This window comes from Labrus bergylta, chromosome 1, assembly GCF_963930695.1.
Source record: "Labrus bergylta chromosome 1, fLabBer1.1, whole genome shotgun sequence".
NCBI lineage: Eukaryota > Metazoa > Chordata > Actinopteri > Labriformes > Labridae > Labrus > Labrus bergylta.
Genome location: NC_089195.1, coordinates 6,654,356 through 6,680,365, shown reverse-complemented (window position 1 = coordinate 6,680,365; position 26,010 = coordinate 6,654,356). Strand labels below are relative to the sequence as shown.

Here is a 26,010-nt window from a genome sequence, read left to right as displayed (position 1 = left end):
AATATATAATAGGCCTATATATAGTAATAAAATTGGATACTGGTACCTGAAATTAAAAAAATATATTTTGAAGCTTGAATTGGCCTTCAGTTTGTTTTAGTTGAAACCAGATACTTACATTTAAAATTGTTTACAATTGCTACTTGACAGTTAGTCATCTCCTCTGAAGAGCTGCGCAATGAATCTCAAGATAGGTTCAGCCACAAACTATGGACCCAATGCAACAGTCCTGGGAAAGGACGTATTTGTCAATCATCCTTGAAATGTGTCCTTCAAAACTTGCAGACCCCATGTTGGCACACAGCATATATTTGGATAAGAGGGTGAATCCAGTGATTATCAATATGCATGACTAAGTCACATGAATTTTGAGACTTATCTATGGAAAAAAATGTTTTTAGTCCAACTGAATGCTGGTCAAAATATTTGTCACATTACTGTGGTAGAAACATATCAATCACAGGTAGCCTCGCCCTTAAACGTGCCCCGTGTTATCGTCTATTTTATAATTTAAAAGAACATGTGCTGTGCTGAAGAGGACTTGAAACTAGAGACTGAGACCATGACCCCATTAGGAAATGTTTACTCAGGTAATAATGATAGAAGAAGTAGGCTCATTTTCTAAAAAAAATCTTTGGAATCAAAACTATTTTTGCATCCAGTAGAATCAACCCCTGCTGGCCTTTTGAAAGAAAGTGGTTAAAGGCCACACAGATTTTCCTTATACAAATAAAGGAAGTCGTGTTTTCAGGTACGTTGATGTATGAAGAAACTGGTAATAAAAGCCCACAGTTCTTTGTATTGGTGTAATTATTTAACACAAGCATAATTAAGACTCTGCTGTTCACAGAGCTTACTGCTGTATGTGTTATGTGAGGTTTTAAGTCACATGTTCATGAAGCCCTCACATGGGTTTGTGTGGGTGTTCGTGCAGATGGCGGCCCTGTGAACGGGAGTGAAGACAGTCGTGTGTGTTACCCAAACTTGCCCATCTGTCTACCATGCTGGCCGGGCTGCAGGAGCTGTCAGGACGGCACCCCCTGCTGGGTGCAGGAGGCCTGGCTCCTCAGGGCCACTGTGCTGGCCGTCCAGGGGGTCTTCATGCTCCTCATCTTTGTCAGCATGCTGGTGGCCTACAGACATCGGAGAAACCGGGTGAGTCAGAGTTCTTTGGCTCAACACAGCCACCACACAGATGGGATGGAGAGATGATAAAGAGAGCTCATTCAGACAGTGAGCCTCATGCCAAGAGTTCTTTGCTTCATTTTGTGATCCGTCCTTCAGTCTAAATGATTGTTATCAATAGTTTCTTGCAACAAAAATAAAAGCAAGAAAATAAACTAATTTCCACTTGGAGTTGAAGCCAAAGTTCTTCTTGAAGCCTTCATCAGGCTGATAACATATATTATTTCCTCAATAAACATTATTCCCCCAAGTCCAAAAATGAAGCCTGTTTTTTCCTTCCCATGTTTGTGTCAAATGAGCCTCAACTACAACTTAAAACACCTAAAACAGCTCAAATATGGTTTATATTGTTAGCCTCACACAACAGTAGATCAGTCATGTTGTGTAATCAGTAGAGGAATCTGAAAACTTTTGAAGTCCTATACTATTTTTATTTATTTTTTATCTATTTGTTTATTTGACATGGACATTATGTTACATATATATGGCATTAAAGATCTTTTTGTTCTCCCACAACTACCCTTTTTGATTGGCTCAAAAATGATGGACCAACCAATTAAAACTAGGTCAATTGGGAACAACTAAAGGCAGAAGCCAAACAAACTAAAGGACATTTGGCAAAGAAAGTGTGTAAAGATAGTTGGAGAAAAAGGGGAAACCCAACAAGAAGGAAAACGTGAATGTTCCATGTCCTGATGTGATGAGGAGAGCCGATGCCAGCTACCAGCTGTGACAGCGAGCAGAACTAGATCATTTTAATTAGAGCTGTGCCAGCTTAGACAAGAGCACACTTATGTAGTAAACAAAAACAAGAAAGCTTTGCCAAGACTTGAAAATAAGGTGAAGGAACTGGAGAGGGCAGCCTCGTTGTGGCAGCTCACAGAAGTTATGGAAGAAAAGTTGGGAGGGACGGAAGACAGAGCGATGCAGTTGGACCAGACCGTTCTGTCCTTTCTTCTCTACCAAGAGGCTAAGTAGAAGTGAAATGCGACTACTTTGAAGCAAGATGAAACAATATTAAGATAAATAGTATTCTGGAGGGCTCTGAGAAAAATGAGTTGGATTTGTTGCTTGCTGGTTGTCAAACCAGAGGGCAACATTGCGCTGCCAAGAGCAATAATTGTTCCCTTTCTGGACTATCAAGTGAAAGAATATGTTATACAGCAAGCTTATGCAGAAAGAGGAAACAGGTGCTGGATGTAATAAATGACTGAAGAAGAAGAATGTGTTGGCACACGGTCTGGTGGTTCCTGACTGCCTGAAACGGACCAGAAGTATTAAGTGCCTGCCATCATAAGAGCTGTTTTAATTCACTTAATATGAAAGGAGCTTTGTTGTTTCCTTTAGCATCTTATTTAGCATAGGATACACTGGGTCATCCTTTAGGTAAGTAGAGAAGAAAAAATACCCAATTCCTTGCGTTAACCTTTTCATCTTTCAAACGTTCATGAAATACACAACATTTTTTACATCTATTTTTTTGTCTGGTCGCTTTGAAGAAAGCAATGTAACAGCTGCTACTGGTTAAAATGCTATTTTTTTTCTCAAAAGGGTCATACTCTGTAGGGCTCCTTTCTGTATTGTTAGTTAAAATAACATTCTCAAACTGTCAGCGACAAAAACAATAACTAAGTGGATGGAAGTACTGTACTTTATTTTGAAAAATGTTATTACATAATAACCTATTTAATCCTACTTCAGTATCCTTTGCAGTTATATATATATATATATATATATATATATATATATATATATATATATATTTGACGGCTTGTACGTATACTTGTGTTTGTATAAGATTATAGTTTGTTTGAATTATTGTTTTGAATTAGAGCAAGCTATTTAAAACAAAAAAAGTCACTCCATACCACGAAGAACTGATGCAGGCAGTGTAAAGTAAGGAATTCCTGTGTTCTGCAAGGCATAATTGCGGTGGATTTTGGTGAGTTTGTAGAGAGCAATGTGAAGGCTGTCTTGGGGTTAGAAGTAAACGGATGTGTAGAATAACAAGTAAATAGGTCATGATGTGAAAATACAACAAAATTGATTTTTTTTATCTTTTCTGTTTTTCCCCCCCCCTTAGAGGATCCGAGCGTCTGGCCTTTTGCTGCTGGAGACGATCCTGTTCGGGTCTCTGCTCCTCTACTTCCCGGTGAGAGTCTGACAGATTAATCTCTTTACAGATCACTGCACAGCACAGCGCCAAGGATTATATTATAATGGACCATTTGTGGGAGGGTTAGTGGGTTGAGGGCGTGTGTGTGTGTGTGTGTGTGTGTGTGTGTGTGTGTGTGTGTGTGTGTGTGTGTGTGTGTGTGTGTGTGTGTGTGTGTGTGTTCAAGAGGAATTGGGGTGGGGTGTGTTGGGATCAGGGCAAGCAGTTTTCATAACAATTGTCAATTAATCTTTAGACACATAATTATTAATTAATTATTTACCAAATAAAAGAGCTGTTCAAAGTCTGACGTAACTCTTTATCAATCTGTGTGAAAGTGTTGGTCGACTGAAACTGTTCCTGCTGACTCTGGATGTTTCAGTGTGTGTGTGTGTGTGTGTGTGTGTGTGTGTGTGTGTGTGTGTGTGTGTGTGTGTGTGTGTGTGTGTTAATACTGCATTGCAGGTCATTGATTAAGTTTTACATGTGATGTGCGAATATGTTTATGAGATTTTGTCATGGCAGCCGTGAATACCTAGAAAATGGTTTTAAAAGATTGTAAAATAATCTCTTCATTCAGGATATAAAAATGACATTTTTCAAAAATGAACATTTATATTGTAAAGCCATATATTTATTCTCCATTGACATGAATTCCTCAATATAAACTTGTTATTTTTTCCCTGAACCAAGGAAATCATTTCCTAACGTTTGTAGAATAAACTAAAATAAGTTTTGGAATAGAGCAGACATGATTGTATAGATTACATACTGTGTAAAACATTTACATATATGTACAGAGGCAAGTCAACTGGAAGTCCACTCATTTCTATGTGAATCGCTGTTATATTTGATGTGCCTGTGAAACTCCTTCCCTCCGTAATAACTCTGTCCCGAATTTACCTCGATTGCGATTCAGCCAACCAAGTAAGAAGGCTATTTCCATCTACTCAGTTGCCTATTTTGATGGTTAAGAGAGTTTGTACAATTAAAAAGAACTTGTTTATCTAGTTTGAACACATTTTAAATCTGTGTAGTTATTCTGCTAAAATATGTATATACATTAATCTAAATAGCCAACAGTGTACCCCGTGCACAGCCTATACATTCCCAGGTGCGTACAGTTGCAGGAACATGCAATGAAAAATAGATAAAAAAATCTGTGGCACACTGAAAATGACTTTACTGTATGCTGGGCGAATTTTAGGAAGCTACAGGCGAAACGCGAGTTTGTTTGGTATAAATAAAATACAAATTGCAGCCCACATACCTGACTGTAGTCTTGAAAGTCCCAGAAGAATAGCTCTCATCAGGACCGTTCATTTGATCTACAAACAGAGCCCATGTTGCATGGGTTTGAAGATATTGGATTGAGAGACCTTTAATTTAGGTGTGTGGGTTTTAGCAAATTCTATATAAAAATAAAGTAGTCAAAATTGAATACATCTAGTGATAAAATAATACTCAGTACATTAAGTGAACCACTGTACTTTTCTTTCAAATTTGGGGTACTTTAATGAAACTTACTTTCACTTGTTGCTCCACAATATTAATGACAGCTTCAGTTACCAGTTATTAGCAGCTTGCTTTTATTTCTTTGCGAATACATTGCTCATTTTATTCTTTTGGTTTTTTTTATGAACTCAACCATCAGTAACATAGTATTTATAAGATGTGGTATTAGTAACTAAAAAGTAATGTAAGTAGTCCAACTATTACAACTTTTGCAACCACTTCAACTAGTGCTGTTATTACCTTTACCTTCATTTACCTTCACCAGGGAAGGATCCTTTGAGTTGCCCAAGGGTTAGCAGGGACCCACCTTGAAATCTGATTGGCATCACCTGGCACCACCCCAAAAGTTCCTTCAAATTTATACACATATTATAATATATCCTACACACACAACACAGACCCCAAAACCAGCCCCATCCACTCCACCACAACTTTCCTTGGGTCTACAGTGACAATGATTGTACAAATAGCTTACATTTATCAACAGAACCACTTCAAAAACCCTAAACCATGATTGGCTATTTGCTCTGTCAGAGGCAGGTGTGTTAATCAATTATTTGGGCTGTGTTGCAACAGGCTGCATTTCAATGCATTGCATTTGCATTCATCTGTTAGCTTTAAAAAGTGTGACTAAAGTTAAAAAAAAAATATACACATAAATATAACATCTATATGATCCTTTTTGTGTTAGTAGCTAAATAAATAAATGTTGTTTATTATTTTGTTTGTGTATGCAAACTTCATGCCTCTGCCATAAAATGTCATAAAATGGTGAATCCGACCCTGCATTGCTGCATATGGCTTAGTCCTTCTCTATTCCACCAGACACTTAACAGATCTCATCCGCATTTCAAGATATGAGCTGCCTCTTTCTAAAGCATGACCTTTGAGTTAAATATGGGTTATATTATATATACTTACAGTCTGTTACACTGAACAACAGTTTGTGCTTTGGTGTCTGTAGTGGCAAAGCAGATGACTGTAATCCAGGAATTAAAGCGTGGCCCGCACTGACAGTCGCTCTCTGTCACTCTAGATAAGAGCATCAGCTAAAGCCTAAAATGTGAACGCAAATTTACATAATTGTGTTCAAACCACTCATAAAGGATAAACCACAGTACTCAGAGTGAAAACATAGTCAGAGACCACGTGCTGTAAACATTAAGAGCAGGCAGCTTTAATCAGCAGAGATGGTCTGCACTCAGGGCAGATCGGGGTCTTGCTTATAGACGGAGAAGTAATCTGATTGGTGGACCTAAAGTGACATTAAATGGAGAGAGATAAGCCTAATGCTGCTGAACAAAAGTTTCACAGATCTCTGAGGCACGTTTGTTAGCTTAACAGGTGTTCTTATACATTGAAAACCATAAAGTCAATTGGGAGAGAACATCACTATGAATTGAACCGTAACATTATTCTTCACTCCGCTAACGTAGTTAGTTAACTAAACAGATACGTGGAAATAAAGATTAACGGTCTTCCTGTTGAATTCGCGATATGGGTCCAAAAGGCTTTATTGTTGTTCCTACCAATGTTCAAAATCCTGGGCGATCTGAATTTTTTTGTAATTATCGTCGGCGCCACTGAGTCATTAAGCCACTCCCACCAATACAATTCATTACAATCATTTCCTTTTATCACAGGGCTTTTTCCTAACAAATGTAATGGCTGTACAGGTGTTTTAAGGCCCTGAAAAAACTACTTCATGTTTCATGGCAAACAAAACATCACCATAGCCACATCATTTGATGTAGACTTTTGACTTTCAACTTAGAGCATGGCTGAGTTCAGATGTGCCTGAGCAAATTTAAGTGTGATATAGCCAACAAAGAATTGCATTCAGGAGCCGTGACTTCCTGTTTCCAGAGGGTGGTGCTGTGACTATAAGAAAAAATAGAAAAATGAATGTGCACAGGCTGGTCCTTGTATTACACATGTGAGATTTGGAGATAATTGACGGCTGTATATCAGAGTTATTGTGGTTTATTTTTGGGCAGTTTACCAAAGAACACAGCAAAATTTGACTGCCCGACACACTCTTTGATGACCACAAAATGTTGGGATAACTTTTGCTCTTTAGGGCTTCTACAACACACTGATCTGTGTCCCTGCAGGTTTTCATCATGTACTTCAAGCCGAGTACATTCAGGTGTATCCTGCTCCGCTGGGTCCGAATGCTCGGCTTCTCTATCGTCTATGGCACAGTCACTCTGAAAATGTACAGGTAGGTTAGCGATTTTGTTTCTCATAATTTTAGATAACATACAAACATATCCTCAATATTTAGGAATTTGAAAAACTGCAGAACCTTGAGTTAGATGTTGTAATTTTTAGATCTTCGATTAATTTTGTCCAGATTTACTTGATAGGATTTGAAGGGGAGGAGTAAGTAAAACAACACCTGCTCTAAGTTTGCATGTGTGTCCCAGCTCAGTCTCTGTCTTCTACAAAATAAACCTGGTAAAGAGAAGACCTCTTTCGTGGCCAATCATTAAATGTTTTTCAATTAAGACTAATTGTAGTTAACTAATTCTACCATTATAGAAAAAGAAAAATGACATGTGCATTTCAGGTGTAATGTTGAGCAAAAGATGTTCTCTCTTCAAGGTCCAAACACCTCCAAAGTAAAGCTCTCAAATGGTTACAGTTTTCTATTTTTGTTCAGTAGACAAATATTGGATAGGTTCTTGCCTCTTACAGGGTTCTAAAGGTGTTCCTCTCCCGCACGGCCCAGAGAGTTCCCTACATGTCCAGCCTCCACCTACTGAGGATTCTGGGAGTGATGCTGATGGCAGTCAGCTGGTTCCTGTGTGCGTGGACAGTTGGGGTCCTGCAGAACCGAGACAGGAACATCCCGGTGTTCATCACAACAAGCACATCAGAAGGCCAGGGGTTTAACCTGTGTTACCTGGACCGCTGGGACTACATGATGGCTGTGGGTGAGTGTAAGCAGTAACCTCTGGTGAGGATTAGTCTGAACACTTTGAGGGGACAATTAGACTATACTTGAAAAGAGAAAACAGCGCAGCTAATTTAGAGTCTAACTAATTAGCCTACAAGAAATTTAAATTGTTTTCGAGGTTAATTATTTTGTGACTATAACATACAACATACAATAATACTAAATGTGAGAATACCAGAAATGTCAGTACAGTAGAGCCAAAAAAATAAAAATAAAGTTGTATAAAATAGGTATTAAGTAACAGCTTTACTAAATTTATAAACCAAAACCGATGGTTGATGTGTACCGGTTATCACTGACCAGCATCTCCTCCCATCCTCAGCTGAGCTTCTGTTCCTGTGCTGGGGCAGCTCCCTGTGGACCGCTGTCAGGCCGGTCCCCTCAGCTTTCCACGAGCCTCGCTACATGGGCATTGCCATCCACAACGAGCTGCTTCTCTCCACCATGTTTCACCTGTTCAGGTAAACATCTAGTGTGTGTCTGTACATCTCTAAAGCAGGACAACTAAAAAACCCAGATATGTCTCAGCAGCGTTTCCATACACTCTATACAGACACAGTGCAATTATATGACATGGCTTTGTTTATTCTGGCTCCCTCAGGTTCACCTTTCCCTCTCTCCATCCTGATTGGATGTTGCTGCTCTCTTTCACACACACCCATGTGACCATCACTGTGACACTTGCGCTGCTCTTCATTCCCAAGGTACTAAATATCAAAGTCGGAAAAAAAGTGTTAAATTCGGAGATAGATGAGTGACCTTGATCTCCTGTTAAAGGGCCGATATTATGCTTTAGTGTGTTTTCCAAGTGTCCTGTGCATGTTTAGGCACATATATGTGCAAAAATTCAAAGTCTGCGGAAACGCGGCTTCTCCAACGTCCTCCTGTTAGCTGTAGCATTAGCCACATGTAACGCTCGGTTCTAGCCCCCCTCGATAAAGATTTATCAGTGTGGCATCATTGTCAGTGTGAGATCACTGATCTAAGCCCATTGGCTCATTGTGGCAAGCCCTGCAGCTCATGTTGAAATTTCCGAGACGCGTGCTGAGCAACTGACCAATAACGACAGAGCGGATCGGCAGACCAATCAGAGCAGACTTGGCCCACGTGGGGTCTAACAGTGTGGGCTCAACAGAGTGTAGCTGACGGACTCAGAGCGGAGAGGGAGCAAGGAGGAGCAGTACATGAAAACAGACACTTTTTTCGGACTTTAGCTATTGTGAACGTACAAAAGTAGCTACATAGATTAAATATACGAACCCCAAAAAGGGCAGAATATGGGCTCTTTATGACGTCCTTATGCTTGTTATTTTTTTAGGTGACAACATTAACAGACATGTCAACTTACCAAAGAGCAACTGCCTCTTCTTTGCATCTACTAAGAATTCAAGTGTTGTATGTGGACTAGAACGTATAAAGATTTTTTTCTCTATTCTTTGTTCTTATTATTTATGAGGCGTTTATAACATAAATTGGCAAGGGTCAACAAGCTTATATTTACATTTTTGTGTAACATGCTTACATTTATTATATTGAGGGGGTAAGGTAATCTTTTGGGGGGCCATGGAGGCCACAAAAATTAACTCACCCTTAATATTACCAATTTTAATTTTGAACCCAAATTCTCAGTTTTCTGCTCAGTATAGAAAACTAAAGTAGATATTTTATGTACAATACTTCAGTAATATGCAGTATGTACATTGACAAAAAGTTAATTCCCTGTCCTGAAGGGTGCTTTTGTTTGTTTCATATTTGGGAAGGGTCCTTGGACCTTTCAGGGGCCTAAACATTTCTACGGGTGGGCTTGTGTTGGGGTGTTGGAAAGTCAAGTCTTTATCCACTTTTTTTGGATGATTATATGACAGTGTGTTTAATATTGAAAGAAGATTTTTGATTTCTTTGAGTAGAAAAAGGGCTAGGAGAAGGATAAATAAAATTTGACAGGGTAATGCAGGGGGATGATAACCAATGTCCCCAGCTAAAACAACAATAAAGACAAAATCAACGTGACAAAGGAAAGAAAATATATAAACCAAATAAATGACATATGTAGCTTAGATGAGGAAGTGACTAAGAAGGTTCCAGCACATTAAAGAATGAAATTACAAAATAATTAAATTGTATCAGTAGTGAGGGTTAAGCACCTACGTTGTGTAAAGAAAGATATATCATTATTAAAAGACTTGGTTAAATTGTTGGGCTTACGTTTTGGAACCAACTGCCCAGAGCATCATATATTGTGCATCTTACCTATGGGTTTGCCCTATGTAAAATGATAACATGCTATACCTGTGTGTCCACAGTTCCTTTATGTGTCCAAACCTGGGAGAGCGGAGATTGCAGCAGAGGTTTATGAAGATGAAGTGGACTTACGGCGGTCTGGCTCCTACCTCAACAGCAGCTTTCACTCCGCTTGGAGTGAACCCAGTGTGGACCCAGAGGACTTTAGGGTAAACTCCTCAGAACGATGCTATCACTTTTCATTGGGACATGATTTACAAAAGGTGGATGAAGTCCCAAAGGTCACATTTAAATTGGAAGTATAAATGTCCCTTAATTATATTAATAAAGACATGAAGACTCCATTAAATTAATCTTAAACATATTATAATTTAAAATCATAAATATAAATGAAATTAAATAATCAGTCAAATGATTATGTTGTTCTTTATATCTTCTCTCCACCATTTATCCTTCTCTCTTCCTAAACTCTGTCTTTAAATGAAAACCTGCCTTACTTTTCCTCTGATTTGATATTATCCCCATCTTTCCATCTCTTCTACCATTTCCTCCATCTTTTCATCAATTCCCTCCCTTCTTCATATATACCAGGATGAGCTGAAGAAGTTATATGCCCAGTTAGAAGTCAACAAGACCAAGAAGATGACAGCAAACAACCCTCATCTATCAAAGAAGCGGAGTTCTCGATGTGCATTGGGGAGATCCATTATTAGACGCATTGCTGAGATCCCAGAAACTGTGAGTCGGCAGTGTAGCCGCGAGGAGAAAGATGGATCCTTCCACAGTAGAAAGGTGACTCAGTCTGACTCTTTCAGGAGGGCCCCAGATACTGTTAGTATTAGTTACAGAAGTTCAATTAAATCACCATCACCATCCTTGCACAAATCCCAAAGTGATCACCACTATGTCAGGGATAGAAACACTTCATGGCGAGACTCCATGTTAGACAACAATTCTGTGAGGAGATTTTCCCGGCGTTCCGATACCGACTCCCTGGATATTCCCCCGGGGGTTTGTAAGTCAGCCAGTGCCCAAAATCTGACAATTGACACCAATCTCCTGCATCCTGATCACACCAGGCTTCATAAATCCTGGAGTCTAACCTCCACTACAACTCATTCTATGGAGAACATGCCCAAGGTTAACAGAGCCAGCACAGTGCTGACACGATCCAGGCAGAGCATGTCCATTGGTGACCAGACAAGGAGTGCTCTTCAGTCAGAGTCATTTGACAAGGCTCAGGTCTGTCCTTGGGAGGTGGAGCAAGAAGAAACAGAAGTCAAGAACCAGAAACATGTCACCTACGCTAACTCTCAAGATAGTGCAGAAAAGGGGCCAGCATCTCCAGAGGTATTTATCTGCCCCTGGGACCACGTACCACCTGTAGAAAAGACCCCTTCAGAGGATAAGGGATTACAATGTGTGACTGATTCTATCAAGAAACAGCTCTCTGTGTCTGCAAGTGCACCAGCCTCACCAAGACCAAAGGTCACAAAAGATCAACGTGTATTCTCTTTCCGCACCACCACCAATAAGTGGCTCTCTGTGAAATCCATTATTGGATCTATGGATGCCGGAAGCAAGGCTGGAAAGGATGGAGATCCACACAAAGAGGATTCTGTCTCACAAAAAAGCCAGGAAAGTACTTCCACTACACCAAGATCAGGAACAACTAGTAGACGTCCAAGCACAGAAAAGAAGTGCCTGCAAAAAAGAAGTATGACAACAGGAGACGGAAAACCATGCCTTGTCAAGCAAAATGCCATTAGACTGTCATCTGGGGATTCTTCCGACAGAAGTCCAAGAAGGCTTGTGATTGTGAAATCTGCTGTCTACCCTTGGGACATGGATGATATGCAAAAAGATGGCAATTACGAAAATGTGTTTTTATCAAGGCAGAACAGTAAACGTAGTAGTGTAAGTTCTTGGGAAACTTCCAGCAGCTGTAGAACTCCTTCAACTCACAGAAGAGGAAGTAATCGGATCACACCTGTTCGTAATGTTTCCCATGCTGATGTATGTCCATGGGAGGCTGCTGGAGAGGGACCAAAAAAGCAGCAGAGCATCAAAGGAGATGTCTGCCCTTGGGAAACGCAGGTATCTGAACCTTCTAATGTATGTCCATGGGAATCTCAAGAGCATGGGAATGTTAGAAGACAAGGAAGTGGTCTTGGTGACGTGTGTCCTAGGGAATCAAAGGATATTCCTGTTATTTATTACACTAACAAGTCCAAAGATTCACAGACACAACCGTCTTTGACAGGTGCATCAGACATATGTCCCTGGGAGACAGCTGGAGCTCCAAAACCTTCCATACAGCAAGATAATGAATATGCTAATGTTTGTCCTTGGGAAGTTCAGGACAAGACTGAGGTTGTGTATGAAAACCTCAATCCTTTAATGAACAAGGGATCCTTAGCAGTGCCCCTGCGACAAGAAGTTGTGAAACCTGTTGTCTATCCTGGTGCACTGAATGAAATTTTAAGTAATGAGCAACAATACCAAGCACAATCACCTGCACTACATGTTAGTAAAGAGGTAATCAAGACAACAGAAAGTTGTCCATGGGATTTCCCTGAACCCCCTAAATTGGAAAACATTTGTCCATGGGAAGAGGAGAGCACAGAACCAACGAATACAGACTGTACTTCACCAATGACCATCAAGGTAGACATTTGTCCCTGGGAATCTGGACATCAAGACAAACCAGAAGACTCACAAAAAGTCATCTTGCCTTTGAAAGCTGCTTCCATACAATCTGAAGATAAAGACAGCCAAAAAGTAAACATCTGTCCATGGGAAACAGAAGCCCCTGAAAAAAATGCAGTAACAAAGATACAGTCACAAGGAAAGGAAAGACTAGCAGATGTTTGTCCATGGGATAGTGGCCAACCAGACTCAGGTATATCACAGGCCCCCATATCATCAGAGAGTCATGTAAGGCAAGACACAGTTCTTGTGAATGTTTGTCCATGGGATACAGAGGAAGCTGGGGCAGTCAAAAGTGAAATATTAAATACATCAGAGACACAGAAGCACCAAAAGAATTCTCAGGAAGATGTTTGCCCATGGGAAACAGAAGCGCCAAAAGTTCTAAGAAAGCAAGACAGCTCTCGGGTAGATGTTTGTCCGTGGGAGACAGAAGACACCAAAGTTGCACAAAAACAAGAGAGTTTAAGCAAAGATGTTTGTCCATGGGAAACTGAAGCGCCAAAAGTTTTTAAAAAGCAAGACAGCTCTCGAGTAGATGTTTGTCCGTGGGATACAGATGACCAAAATGTTCTCAGAAAGCGAGATAGTGCTCAAGAAGACGTTTGTCCATGGGAGACAGATGATTCAAAAGTTTTAAAAAAGCAAGATAGCGCTCGAGCAGATGTTTGTCCATGGGACACTGATGAGCCAAAAGTTTTAAAAAAGCAAGATAGCGCTCGAGCAGATGTTTGTCCATGGGAGACTGATGAGCCAAAAGTTTTAAAAAAGCAAGATAGTGCTCGAGCAGATGTTTGTCCATGGGAGACTGATGAGCCAAAGGTTCTCAAAAAGCAAGACAGCTCTCAGGCAGATGTATGTCCATGGGAAAATGAACAACCAGGAATGGTCAAAAAGCAAGAAAGCTCTGAAGCAGAGGTATGTCCCTGGGAATCTAAAGATCCTCCAACGTCGACCGAAAACAAGGCTGGGAATCTCATTAGTGAAGAAGACAAAGTCACAGAGAACCAGGAAAGGCTCAGTATAGAAGACACTCCAGCAGATACCAGCACAGAGCAGATAGATGGATCAAAAGAAAACTTAGCCCTGGGTCGGCGAGATGCTTTGTGTCCATGGGAGATGGTCAGGAGCAGTTCTGGTTCATTCACAGACAATACTTCAGACGTTTTTACATGGGAGCCTGAGAATATTCCAGAGGAGGATGAAGAGGACGATGCAGAATGTGCTGCAGAGGCTTTTGTATTCCCCCCTGACCTGTGACATAAATCTAGCCAGCATTTACTTTTGAGCCCTACTACTTAATCGGGGGTATATTAATTTTATAAAACCTTATCTTGGTGCCCTGTTAATGGTCAATGGAAACTTTATTTTAGAGTCCTTACCTTCACATCGGTGTCAGAGTGCAGGGTCATGCTGCTGGAAAGGTTGTTACTTGAAATAATCAAAGACAGAAACCGGGCTGTGATGAATGGAGACAATAAGCTGTGCAAAGAGAGAGGACATTAGCACACATGACAGAAAGGTTATGTTCTCCACTAATCCAGCAATGTACTACAGACAGGCATTTCTTGACTGATGAAGGGCATCTAAGGCATTTAGATGGACTCCCTTTTCTTCCTGTGTCTATCCCCTCATTCAAAAAAAGTTTGTCTTTTTATAATGTAAGTTGACAATTCACAAATTCACCATGCAGGTACTCTATGTTAGACCTGACTTGAGTGAATATGTTGCAATGTCCATGGTTCTCACAATCAGAAAATATAACCCAAGACTTAAGAGGTGGAACTCTAAAAGAAAAAAAAGCATACTCCACATATCAAGTGTTAGTCTTATGCGCAAATTATATTTTAAAAGTAGAAGAAAGTGTTGAAGAAAGTATGAAGCTGTCCTATCGGTACCACAATGGCAGTCAAATCCAAAATGATTGATTGAACTATGCATACCTCTCAAAGTAACTTAATGACTTAAGGCCAATGATAAATGTTCATTTTTGATTCAATGACATTCCGCCATTCAAAAAAAAAAAAGCCAAAATGTAGAAATCACCATATACTGACTTGCAGCTTTATAGTGCTGCCCCTAATAATTGAGTAAAGGCTACAATAACTAAGAATTTTTTAAGTAATATCTATGTCTTTTCATGTGAACACCAGTTTCACTTAAGTAGATATTTGGATTTTAAAATGTTTTGGAAAAACTTTGAATGTATGGTTATTGCAAAGAATAACAAAAATGTTATTGTTTGGGTTGTAGCTCACATGACCTTCCCAAACTTTATTTATGTAAATGTTCCATATACTGTAATGAGAGCTATTATGATGAGGCCCTAGGTCCAATTGGAAAACACTAGGAAGCATCATTTGTGTTACAGATATTTGGACACCAGTTTCATACATAAGTGAAAATGAGACATGAGTCATATACATAAAGTCTCTATCAAGTCAGCACCTAGTTCCTTAAAAATTGGGTCCCCCTCAAAAACAGAATGTGATGATTTGCAAAACATTGAATCTCTGTATTTAATTGAAACTAGCACAAAGACAACATGTCAAATGTGGAACATTTCAAAAAAGTTGGGACAGTGGCAGCCTGGAAAAGTTATGACATTTTAAAAAATGCCTTATGGAAAATCTCACGGTTTACAAGGTTAAATGACAACAGGTTAGTAAGATGATTGGGTATAAAAAGAGCACCCCAGAGACACAATGTCTTTCTGAAGTAAAGAGTGGGAGGGAAAGACAGAGTCAGGAACAAGTGCAACACTTTAAGAATAATGTTTTAACACAAAATATCAGAAGATCTGGGAGTTTCATGGTCTAAAGTACATCCAGAGTATCTGAAAAAAATCTCTCAATGCAGGGGACAAAGCTTCAAACCAATATTGGATGGCTATGTCCGCCTCAGGCCCTCAGTCAGTCCTACAGTAAAAGCAGACATGGGCTCAGAAACACTTCCAAAACCATCATCTGTGACAGCAGTTCACCTCCGCATTCACAAACACTAGCTGAAACTGTACCATGCAAAGAGAAAGCCAGATCCAGAAACACTGCTGTCTTCTCTGGATCAATGCTCCTTAAAGATTGTCCAAGGCGAAGCACAAAACTGTCCTGAGGTCTGAAGAGTCAAATATGTGAAGGCACCATTAATGCTGAACCATGTTTTCAGGTTTTGGAGCAACACATGCTCTCAAATAGACAACTTCTTTTCCAGAGAAGGCCGAACCACATTCTGGATGTATTCCAATACCATGGCTCCATAGTAGGGGTCAGGGTCCCCAAGAGTCCGGGTAGTAAACTGGCCTTCCTGCAGATTCGACCTGTCACCCTGCGACCCTGTTTGGCACATCTGTGCCCAGTTGCATCAGCTGAGTATAAATTCTGTCTTAAGTTACAGTGTCCGCATTAAACCCTTTGTTGAAACTAGTTAGGTTCTAACTCAAGTTGAAGAGTCTATGGTTGCAAATAACTTCAGTTAACTGCCGTTATTCCACAAACAGAAACGAAAATGTATTTCAAATCTGATGAAGTGATAACAACAGATAAGCAACCTTAATCTACAACTTGTTTAAATTAACAACAGGGACATCGAATGGTAAAATCTTCAACTAAAACACAAGTATCTTCATTCATGATAAATGACAGCAGAATTACAGATCAGAATCATCATGCATTTCTGAGGGATGAATCTTAGGAACACACAACCAACACTAAACAGCCGGTACAACCCTTTAGCCATCCTCTTCCTCAAAGTTATCCCACCCCTCAAAACAATACACCATGACAACTGTATTTAACTGAGGACTTTACACCTACTAGGAGATACTGTAGGTGTATGATTTCAGTCATGCCTAAGTTGGAACTATCTCAGCTGTTGCAACACCTGAAATGTAAATAGAGTATAAACTCCATCGTAAGGTAGAACTTACATTCCAACTAGATTATGTTTAGACTTGCGCATAGTTGCTGCAACCGAGTGCAGGGCTTTCCACAGACATATGGAGTAGTCAGCCAGTGGGAAAGAGTAGCTAGCTAGGGGGGTCCAAAGCCCCTTTTTCCACGACAGGTCCCTGGAACTAAATGGTTCCTGTAGCCTATTGTTGTCAGCATTTTCACCGCGGACTGAAGTCCTGAGAATATAATGCCAATCAGGCCAACGACATATGGAGAAGCAATAAAAGTAACTGCTCTACATCTCCAGTCCAGAAGGGGGCAGTAATAAGACGACAAAGGACAGACATTAAGATGAGACCTTATAAAGTGACGGACTCACCAACATCATCTTTTTTTAGACACTAAAGTTAGCCTGTTAGCATTGATGAGGTTATCAAATATGGGTTTCAATGTTGTGCAAATCGTAACATTCTATTTTTATTTACAGTTTACACATGTCCCTTCTTTTAGGAATTGGGTTTGTATTAGCAACTGAAAAAACAATTGATAGTACAATTCCAGATGGATTTCTAGCCATATTTCATTTTAAAAACAATATATTTAATTACCTAGTAGCTACCATAAGACAGCAGCTAATGTTACCAGCAGTACAAGTTATTTAATCCAAAGTTATATTTAAAAATAATTTTACTTCCCACCCTCAGTATGTCAGAGCAAAATGGCTGGAGCGTGAATAATGCAAGTTAAGCAAATGGTCTGTAGTACTACAGAAACAGTGGATGACACTTTTAATTTAATAAATTTATGGATAAGTTGATATTTTTTGTAAAAAGCTAATAATGTGGACCCTTAATTTTAGTGTCTGGTACTATTATAGGTTATCTACCATAACTCTAAGTGCCAGAAAAAGAAGATTGCAACTTTAAGCATTATTGTGTGTCATTAATTTAAATTGTGATTAACCAGCAGTATTAACAGTTTTCTTTATTGGTGTAATGAAGTCACATTTCTATGCAAGCAATCGGTCTATACAAGCAGGTGTCTGACTTTAAGTATTTCAGCTACAGTGACTCCAGGTTGCTTCATTAGGTGATCTCATGTCACTGTTAAAACACAGCACCAATTATTTTGTGAGTTGAGTGACCTAGTATTGTGGCTTTGTTGCATGTTTGTGTGTTTTTGAATGAGCGTATTGTAAAATGTCTTCATGTTAAAGAAAATGAAATTGTTGTAAAAGATCTTCTTGGTTTACATAAAGATACAGCCTATATTTTAAAGTGAGTATGCAATGTCTTCTACAAAAGAGTTAGAAGATAAGACAAATCCACTGACATGTATTACAGTGAGGAGAAGCAGATGGGACCTTTTATTTTTGTATTTCCTGAGGTCAACATGCAACATATTCATCAGAAAATAAACCACACAATTTCTGGAGATCGGTACACTTTATTTAATTTATATGAATATTAAGTTATTCTTCATGGAAAAAAGAAAAATGTGTAAAACAAGGTATAAGTTGAAGCCATGAATTTGTAATTATTATTCCATTATGTGCTGTTGTATCTGCTGCAGTGAAAGACACAGCTTAACTGGCTTATGGACAGTCGCTTGTTCGTTCTAAAACTCACCTGCTGCTTCCAGCGTTTTCACAGCCAGCAGCTTTTTACACCAAACAAGAGACTCCAAAGGAAGCATGGTTTTCTGCCAAAAAAGACAAACTAACCAGCCCCAGCCAAAATGTTAACTGTGCGACTCCAAGTCCTACTGTGGTTTGATGTAAACAGCAGCGCCACCTGGTGGTCTATTTATTCCACTGAATAGCCTCAGGTTTGGGAACTTGATAGCTGAGGGCGTCAAACTCTTCTCCTGGCTTCAGTTCTGGACCAGGAATCATGACAGTCTGGAGGGCGATAAAGGAGCAGATTACAGTTTAGTAAAATAAATAGAAGTCAACATATAATCCCCAAAAATCTCTCAAGTCAATTCAAAAGCTTTTGTCCCTTCTCCCTAGTGACACAAAGAACACATTCTGAAATTTGGAAAAGTCTTTGGTTTGTAAGAACTCTGTTTCAGCTTGGAATTACTTGAGTATGCCTTCACTATTACCACAAACGAGTATTGTAACTATGCTGCTAGTGCCATAATGCATACTAAAATAATTAATGCATAGAAAATTATTACCAAGGAGCACTTAAAATGTGTTTTGGCAGACAGAGCCTGATATGTATTTATTTATTAGACCCAGAGTTTACAGCTGTAGAAATGAAGCAGATGGAGGCTGAGGATGCTCACACATAATGTATCCTGGTACCTGAAGGCCCTGCTGGCATGTCTTTGGAAGCAGGAAAACTGAGTGCATATCAGCTATAAGTCAGTTTGTGTTTATCTGCTGTTCAATTCCTGTGTTTGCAACATGTCCCTCCAAAACGCCAAATTAATCCAAAAAATAATTTCTGCACCACTAAATTAGCATCAGTTAATCTGAGGTTAGCCCAAAGATAGCATGAAATCATCTGACTGCATCCCAATGGTTTAAAAGCATGGCCATAAAACCCAGGCCTCCAAACAACAAGTACACTGCATGCCAAGCGAGAAGGCGCTACTTGTTTACATCAAATATATTTCTTTTAATCATTGAGATTTATTTATTCAGACTTTAACAATGTTTTTATTCAAATGCTCGCAATAATGATGACATTGCGATAAATTGTGCAGCCACAGAGCAAAGTTTACTGTCCCAGAACCCTAAAAGCTCTTTTTTTATGAAATCTTAAATCCTGTTTAGTTTGATGGACTGCATCTGGTGTCCTGCCTTCATCTGTCAGTTGGCATGACAGATTGTAATCGACAGGTTGCGGTGACTAAAATAACCGCGCAGAAAATGAGTCACACCTCAGAGATTTTAAGACATCCGTTACATTAGGTTAGCAGGTGCTGCAAGTTGTTGTTAAACATATTCTGATATTCACTTCTGTGCTATTGTAAGAAAGGAAAAGAAAAAGTGGCGACTTCTTTTTTCAATCTACAATTTCTAAACAACTGACACGAATTAAGAATAATTAGACACCAGCAGGTATTATGATAACACTTAAACAGAGAACTGACGATAATGCTTAGTAAGATTTCTTAAAGAAGAGTGAGAAAAACCTTCCAGGCCACATTACTGCTCCATCTGTCCAGTTCGTCTGAGACACAGCAGGGGCTGACACACAGATTTAAGGGGATTATATTTTGTGTTTTGCACTGATTGGTTTAATGCCAGTCAACCTCTATTTCCATCTGATGTTGTGAGGACTAGAGAACCTTGAAGAAGAAGTATTTAAATGGCTTGTTCATCATTCAAGGAGTTTTTTTTTTTTCCAGAACATGATTGTTCAGTTGTATAAGACCCCATTAGTGTCGATAAAGCTAGATGATGAAGGACTGCAGTACAAGTGGACTGTAACCAAACCGTAACTGTTTTAGGAGACAAGCAAAGGTTGCACACAGCGGAGTGTAAAAGCATCCACAGTAAGAAATACACGTTGGTTCTTTGTAATATAGCACTGAGTAAGGTCTTTTACCTGCTCTTTTGTAATATTAGACAACAAACAGTGAGGTATTTTACGTGCTTGAGGTAAGAATTGTTGTGAATTGGCGCTATACAAATAAAGATTGATTGAGATTGATAAAACTGTAAACACACCTCATCAACCTTAATCTTAATCAAGTGATGTATGAACTGTCCACTTAATAAAGGTTTTTTCATTTCCTTTGGACAGAAAATGGGGCTTGGACCTCTTCCTTTATCTCACTAAAAGATGTTTAAAAACTTTGTTGTGAGACAGTGTAGAGTAGTGTCACCTGAATAATGGGGTCTTTGGCAGGAGCCCAGGAAGGAACTATCTTTCCGTGTAACCTCCAACGGCTGTAAGGGTTGACGAGATGTCGTTCAATGACCAGGTACTCCAAAACGTCCTTCAGGTTCTCCTCGCTGCCCAACATCAGCCTCCCGAAGCGGTCGTAGATGGCAAGTGTCTAAGGTTCAAGTAAATGTAAATTAACTCCATACAGTCATGTAAATCCTCCACCACCCCTAATAGAACCCCATAGAGTCCAGGTTGAAAATATATATACATTTTTTTTTACTTGTTTGATTCTGTTCACTTTTGAGTTGTACCTGTTTGGAGTGCATCCGTACTGTCACCTGGCCGTACAGGTTTCCTTTGGTGACCATGTCGGGGCAACGGGCGTGGACTACTTTGGGCGGCTCCAGGGACTCTACAAACCTCCATCGGATAGTTTTATAACGGTTCCCCCGTGTCATCTCCTGAATGTCACAGGAATGGGAAGGATAAAATGTAAAAAAAAAAAATGATCTCATGAAACCCAATAGGTAACAACTTCAGCTACGCTCAAAAGAAGAACTCACAGGATAACATCGCTCTGTCACCAGGGAGTGAAGGTTCTCCTTGTTGAAGCTGCAGAAACAACAACAAATGTTTATCTTTCCCTCTAACACTTATTATACAACACTAAACCAAGCACATATTGGACAAGAAGCATCACATGAGCAACGATATGGGAGAACAACATCACTGGGACTTTTCACAATATGCATCACTTCCACCTCAGCCAGGAGTCCTGAACACTTAATTTCCATTCATCTTTTTCTTTCTCCTACCTCAGAATGTTTGGGTTGCTTGGCAAGTTAGTGAAGTTGAAAAAATATCTGTTGAAGAGATTTACTTTTTCCAGATTTTTACTACCATTTGCTGCTCGTATCCATTTTTTATAAAAGCAATATCACGAGAGGGAGTGATGTACTGAATGTCCGCACTGCTGTGATTCAGACATGCAGCCTCATGCCAAAGATAATCACAGCAGTGCTATGTTTTTTTAGTACAACATATGAACTTTGACTTTAATGCTTAAATCCCCTCATGCACACTTTAGACATTTTGCTTTGGCAGAAAGAGAAATAATTGTGAGATTATTAGCCATGTTTGTATTTGAGAAACATTACAAGTTTGAATTGAAGTTGTCATTATTAAGGTCGTGTTTGTGTCTGCAATGTCGATTTGAGATGTTTTCTGCAAGTTAAGCATTTTTTCCACTTTAGAGTAGATCCAAAGGAAGTATGAGTCCTCCTCTCACCTCTATAAGAAATGTCTCACTTTGATATTCAGTGTAAACCCTTCCTGACTATGAGGCTAAGTTGAGCTGTGTCAGCTGGCTGAGAGAAGACAGAGAGAGGTGAGTTCACTTTCTTACTGTGTCAGGGCGTTGTGAGCCTCGATGAAGATCTCTTGCGCTTTCACGGCAAAACCTTTTGTGGTGAACTCTGAGTCGTGCTCTTTGATTTTTCGAATCCTGAAACAAACCCATTAAGAAAAACACACTCAGCTTTCCTGGTACAAAGAAACAGCAGTAAGGAGGTGACGCCGTTTCCTAAATTTAATGACACAACAACAAACTCTTTTCTTTTAGTAAGGGAACAACATTAGGAGTCAGAAAACAATCTTACGCTAGCTGTGAAGCAGCACTCTGTCGTATCTGCTCAGTCCGTTGCTTCAGGCCTTCTTTAGACAGACTGGAAAGACGAGCATCGCCCTCTGGGGGGATGTAGGGGTCGAATATTCCCGCTAGAACACATGAATGATAGGTCAGAATATACCTTCACACTTTGCTGTTGAGAACAGCTCTATTGTTAACAGTTGAGGACGAATGTATTTCTATTACTCAAAAACCACTTTCTACATCAAGATAATAGCTGAACGCACTTTTTTGTGCATCTCCAATCAGATATGCAGCTCAAAGATGAATACTCAAGTACCAACAATTTCCTCAGTTGATTGCTTCAGCGAGCAGCAGGGAAGCAGGCTGTAATGGCTGCAAAGTAATTCCTAGTTTTTGCAACTGACAGGCTCAAGATTATTTTTGTGTTCAAGTGTCTGACGACATTATAGAAATGACAGTGATAACCATATTGTTGAAGGGTAAGATGTTTCATTAAATCAAAAATAGCCATTACAACACTAAAATAATTAATCAAGGCAAAAGTAGACTATCCTCATGTTCTATGAAGTAATATTACCGTTTTTGTCAATGGAATCTGGTGAGCCTTGAAGGAGCAATGCATTCGATTTGTGAACTTACTTTGATTGGAAGCATTTGTCCCAGACATTTGAGCCACTGTAAGGGGTTTTGTGGCTGCTGTCTGAAGAAATCTACTATAATAATTACAAACCTTTTAGAATCTCTTCGTCAACAAGACCCCAAAATATGCAAAACTAGGCTCTAGGTTTCATTACACCATCAGTCTTTAAACTGTAACCAAAATAAACTACAAAAATCAAACAACATCCCTAAAGTTTCATAAACCTGGCAGAGAAACAAAACAAACTCATCATTACCAGAGCAGGCGATATTGATGGGCCTCTCAAAGTACTCCTGTCTCGAGACAATGCCTGCTGCTCGGGCTTTGGCCTCATTGTTCCCTTCACTGTTCCCCTTTGACCGCACCGCTGGAGGGATAAAGTACCGCTTCTTGGTCCGGACCTGGTGGAAAAGTGGGGCAGGATGCCTCAAATCGAGCGATGCCTCAGCATTCTGAGAGAAGAAGGACAAAAAGAGTTGTTATTTTTCATGGTTTCAAAATATCTCAATCAAACAGTTCAATTAATTGACTGACTGCCCATTTTCTTACATAGAGAAGATCAATAAAGTTAGTTACTGACAGTAGTATAAGCCTCAGTCTGAACTGCCAAGACAATAGTGCCTTTGCTAATGTACTTAGACACAGCCTTGACTTTCACCCGTATCCGCTTAAGATTTTATAATACTAGTTTATGTAACATGATTTTTTATTTCACTTGAATTTGAAGCTATTTTGTAGCACTCTTTTTGGTAATGTTGCCAACCTGCCACCAGAAATTCCTTCTGGGTTAAAAAGGTATATCGTATCTTATTTTAGTTGTGGTATAGCACAATAATGAAGATCATTTTGACCCCTCATTATAAAAGAGCAGAGAAAAAATAAGAAACTCATAAAGTCAACATAGAGCCAAGTACATCGCCAACATATTGAGAAATGAAGTCAAAAATCTGGCTGTTAGGTTCAAGTAATTCAGTAGTCACAATGTACCTTATTTACAATCACAATGTTGTGATTCAGTTCATTAAAACTTGTAATGCAGAAGAGAGAGAAAATACTTGATTAATATTTACGTGTCATCAGTTTAATTTGTTATTCTTGCGTAAATAGGCTCACGTCCAATGATACCAGTGTTTTAAACTCTTGTACAATACTAGTATTACATTAAAATCGGAAATACCAAATTGCACGAATATTTTTTATTTTATTTGTAAATTTTATTTCATTCAAACAAACAATAAAGTTAAGAAAAACAAACAAACATAAAATCTCGAATTTTGAATGAAAAGGAGCAGAAAGAAGATTAATCTTATAATATCTGCCCCTCTTTCACAAAACATCAATTAAAACAAAACAAAACAAAACGTTTCAAAAAGCATGGTGTCAGAAAGTATCAGAGTATGAATTTGTTTCACTGCCTCAGTGTAGAGTTAACCCATCAATGCAGAGGGTAGTGTCCTGACTGTAAGCTAACCTTAGCTATGTTAGCCCGGCATTGGATATGTGCAGAATAACGCGTTTCAAAAAGTCTACATAATAGTGTTGTTTCTTAATCATGTGTTATTTCTGAATGTATAAATGTCCCTTTTATTTAATAATGTATTACCTTAAAATTGCTACATGTTGCCCTGCGAAGAGCCACCAGCGCCCTCCCCACGGGCATCGCCATCTTGCCAGAATTTCTTCTTCTTCTTCTTCTCCTAATGATATTCCGGCAGGCTTTACACTGTAGAGTGTAACGCTGCCCTCCACAGTCGAGGGGTAAGTACTACTGAACTCATTTCATATGACAGTAGAGGAGTAGCGTCTACAGTAAGTACTGCGTATAACATTTAGATTTAACATTTAGATATAGATATAACATTTAGATATAGATTTAACATTTAGATATAGATTTAACATTTAGATATAGATTTAACATTTAGATTTAGATTTAACATTTAGATATAGATTTAACATTTAGATTTAGATTTAACATTTAGATATAGATATAACATTTAGATTTAGATTTAACATTTAGATTGTGAAAGATATTAACTAAATATTGAAAATATATCTAAAATATATATATAACAACGTTTTTACAATCGGCACCCCATAACTGTGCCCCTAACAGATTGAAAGATTGTAACTGATATATGGAGTGTGTATGTGGACTTAAAGATAAATATGGACTTACTGTAATGGAGAAAGACGAGAGTCCCAGGTTAGGCTGCTCCTTAAATAACTATTGCTTTTCAGCCCTATATTTATTTCACACAAAAACAACATTGGACTGCACATGTCCACACTGACACAGACAATCAGGGTGTTTAACAATTACTTTTAAATAACTGACCAGACCGAAATATCCTAACCTCTGCCTAGTTGAAACCACATCATCCTTTCTGCAAGATTTTTAGCCTCTTCCTTTTTTACTGATGGTTGCAGAGAGAAATAATGCCTACCCTTTCTCTCTTCATCCCATTCTCTCTGCCACAGAAATTCTAGCTTCTCTTTGCAAATACTGTAGCATTCACCTTTCCCCAAAGGAACATTCATCTCAATAGACTGTTTAAAGAGAGACTCTATTGAAAGCTTATCAGAGATTGTATTCCCCTCAATCCCTGAATGATCTGGTACCCATAAAAACTCAACATGACACCCCAAATTCTCAACCTGAAGTAAGCAGTACAGGATCTTCTGAAGCGAATCAGGGCAAGATTCTGATGACCCCTCTTTCAATGCCAACAAGGCAGCTGCAGAGTCAGAACAGATGACAGTCTTTGGAGGTTTAACCTCCCGACCCACCATATGGCCCATACAATAGCCAAAAGTTCAGAAGTAATAACAAACAAATTATCCGCTATGCAGACTATCTGTCGGATCTGAAGATTAACCACATACTTGCCAAACCTTGCTTTCCCTGAGACTGGATCCAGGATTTGACAGACACCTTTTTCTTGTTTTATTTGATTTGCTTCTTGAGTTTTTTATGGCAGTTGGCAAACAATGTATGTGAATTACCGCCAACAGTTATTGAGTGTGAATCAGGAACTAAAAATTCCCTACTTTTGATAATCAAAAAGGGAAATTTATTACTAAACTTAAATAAATATATTTTATATATTTGCACCACAGAACGCCACAGGAGGTCATTCCTGCCTGTTGCCATCAGACTTTATAGCTCCTCCCTTTGAGTGACAAAGACTCTGTCAGAACCTGGACTATTTCAGCC

At 39.1% G+C, this 26,010-nt stretch overlaps 2 protein-coding genes across 2 annotated transcripts in view; one reads left to right on the top strand and one right to left on the bottom strand.

Moving 5' to 3' along the window:
* Nucleotides 1-17,850, top strand: part of gpr179 (G protein-coupled receptor 179) — a 29,634-nt gene extending 11,784 nt beyond the window's left edge. Inside the window, exons 4-11 of the mRNA XM_065952281.1 lie at nt 935-1,155; nt 3,269-3,337; nt 6,970-7,079; nt 7,556-7,794; nt 8,140-8,278; nt 8,419-8,521; nt 10,121-10,330; nt 10,650-17,850. Coding sequence (XP_065808353.1) covers nt 935-1,155; nt 3,269-3,337; nt 6,970-7,079; nt 7,556-7,794; nt 8,140-8,278; nt 8,419-8,521; nt 10,121-10,330; nt 10,650-14,027 — 4,469 coding nt within the window. The 3' untranslated portion in view covers nt 14,028-17,850. The remainder of the gene's footprint in view (nt 1-934; nt 1,156-3,268; nt 3,338-6,969; nt 7,080-7,555; nt 7,795-8,139; nt 8,279-8,418; nt 8,522-10,120; nt 10,331-10,649) is intronic.
* A 233-nt stretch (nt 17,851-18,083) lies between these two features.
* mrpl45 (mitochondrial ribosomal protein L45) lies at nt 18,084-24,553 on the bottom strand. Its single transcript, XM_020639639.3, has 8 exons — nt 24,400-24,553; nt 23,053-23,248; nt 22,164-22,281; nt 21,911-22,009; nt 21,069-21,117; nt 20,817-20,966; nt 20,501-20,674; nt 18,084-18,557 (listed from the first exon to the last, which is right to left on the bottom strand). Exons 1-8 carry the CDS (start codon nt 24,460-24,462, stop codon nt 18,459-18,461), a joined length of 948 nt encoding a protein of 315 aa, XP_020495295.1. The 5' UTR covers nt 24,463-24,553; the 3' UTR covers nt 18,084-18,458.
* Nucleotides 24,554-26,010: the final 1,457 nt, after the last annotated feature.

What these genes read in the sequence shown, in the direction of transcription:
- mrpl45 (XM_020639639.3), bottom strand. Translation starts at nt 24,462, where the DNA reads ATGGCGATGCCCGTGGGGAGGGCGCTGGTGGCTCTTCGCAGGGCAACA. An exon ending in CATCAATATCGCCTGCTCTG is followed by an intron (nt 22,282 to 23,052) that starts GTAATGATGAGT and finishes CATGTGTTCTAG; the next exon opens with CGGGAATATTCGACCCCTAC. An exon ending in AGTGCTGCTTCACAGCTAGC is followed by an intron (nt 22,010 to 22,163) that starts GTAAGATTGTTT and finishes GGTTTGTTTCAG; the next exon opens with GATTCGAAAAATCAAAGAGC.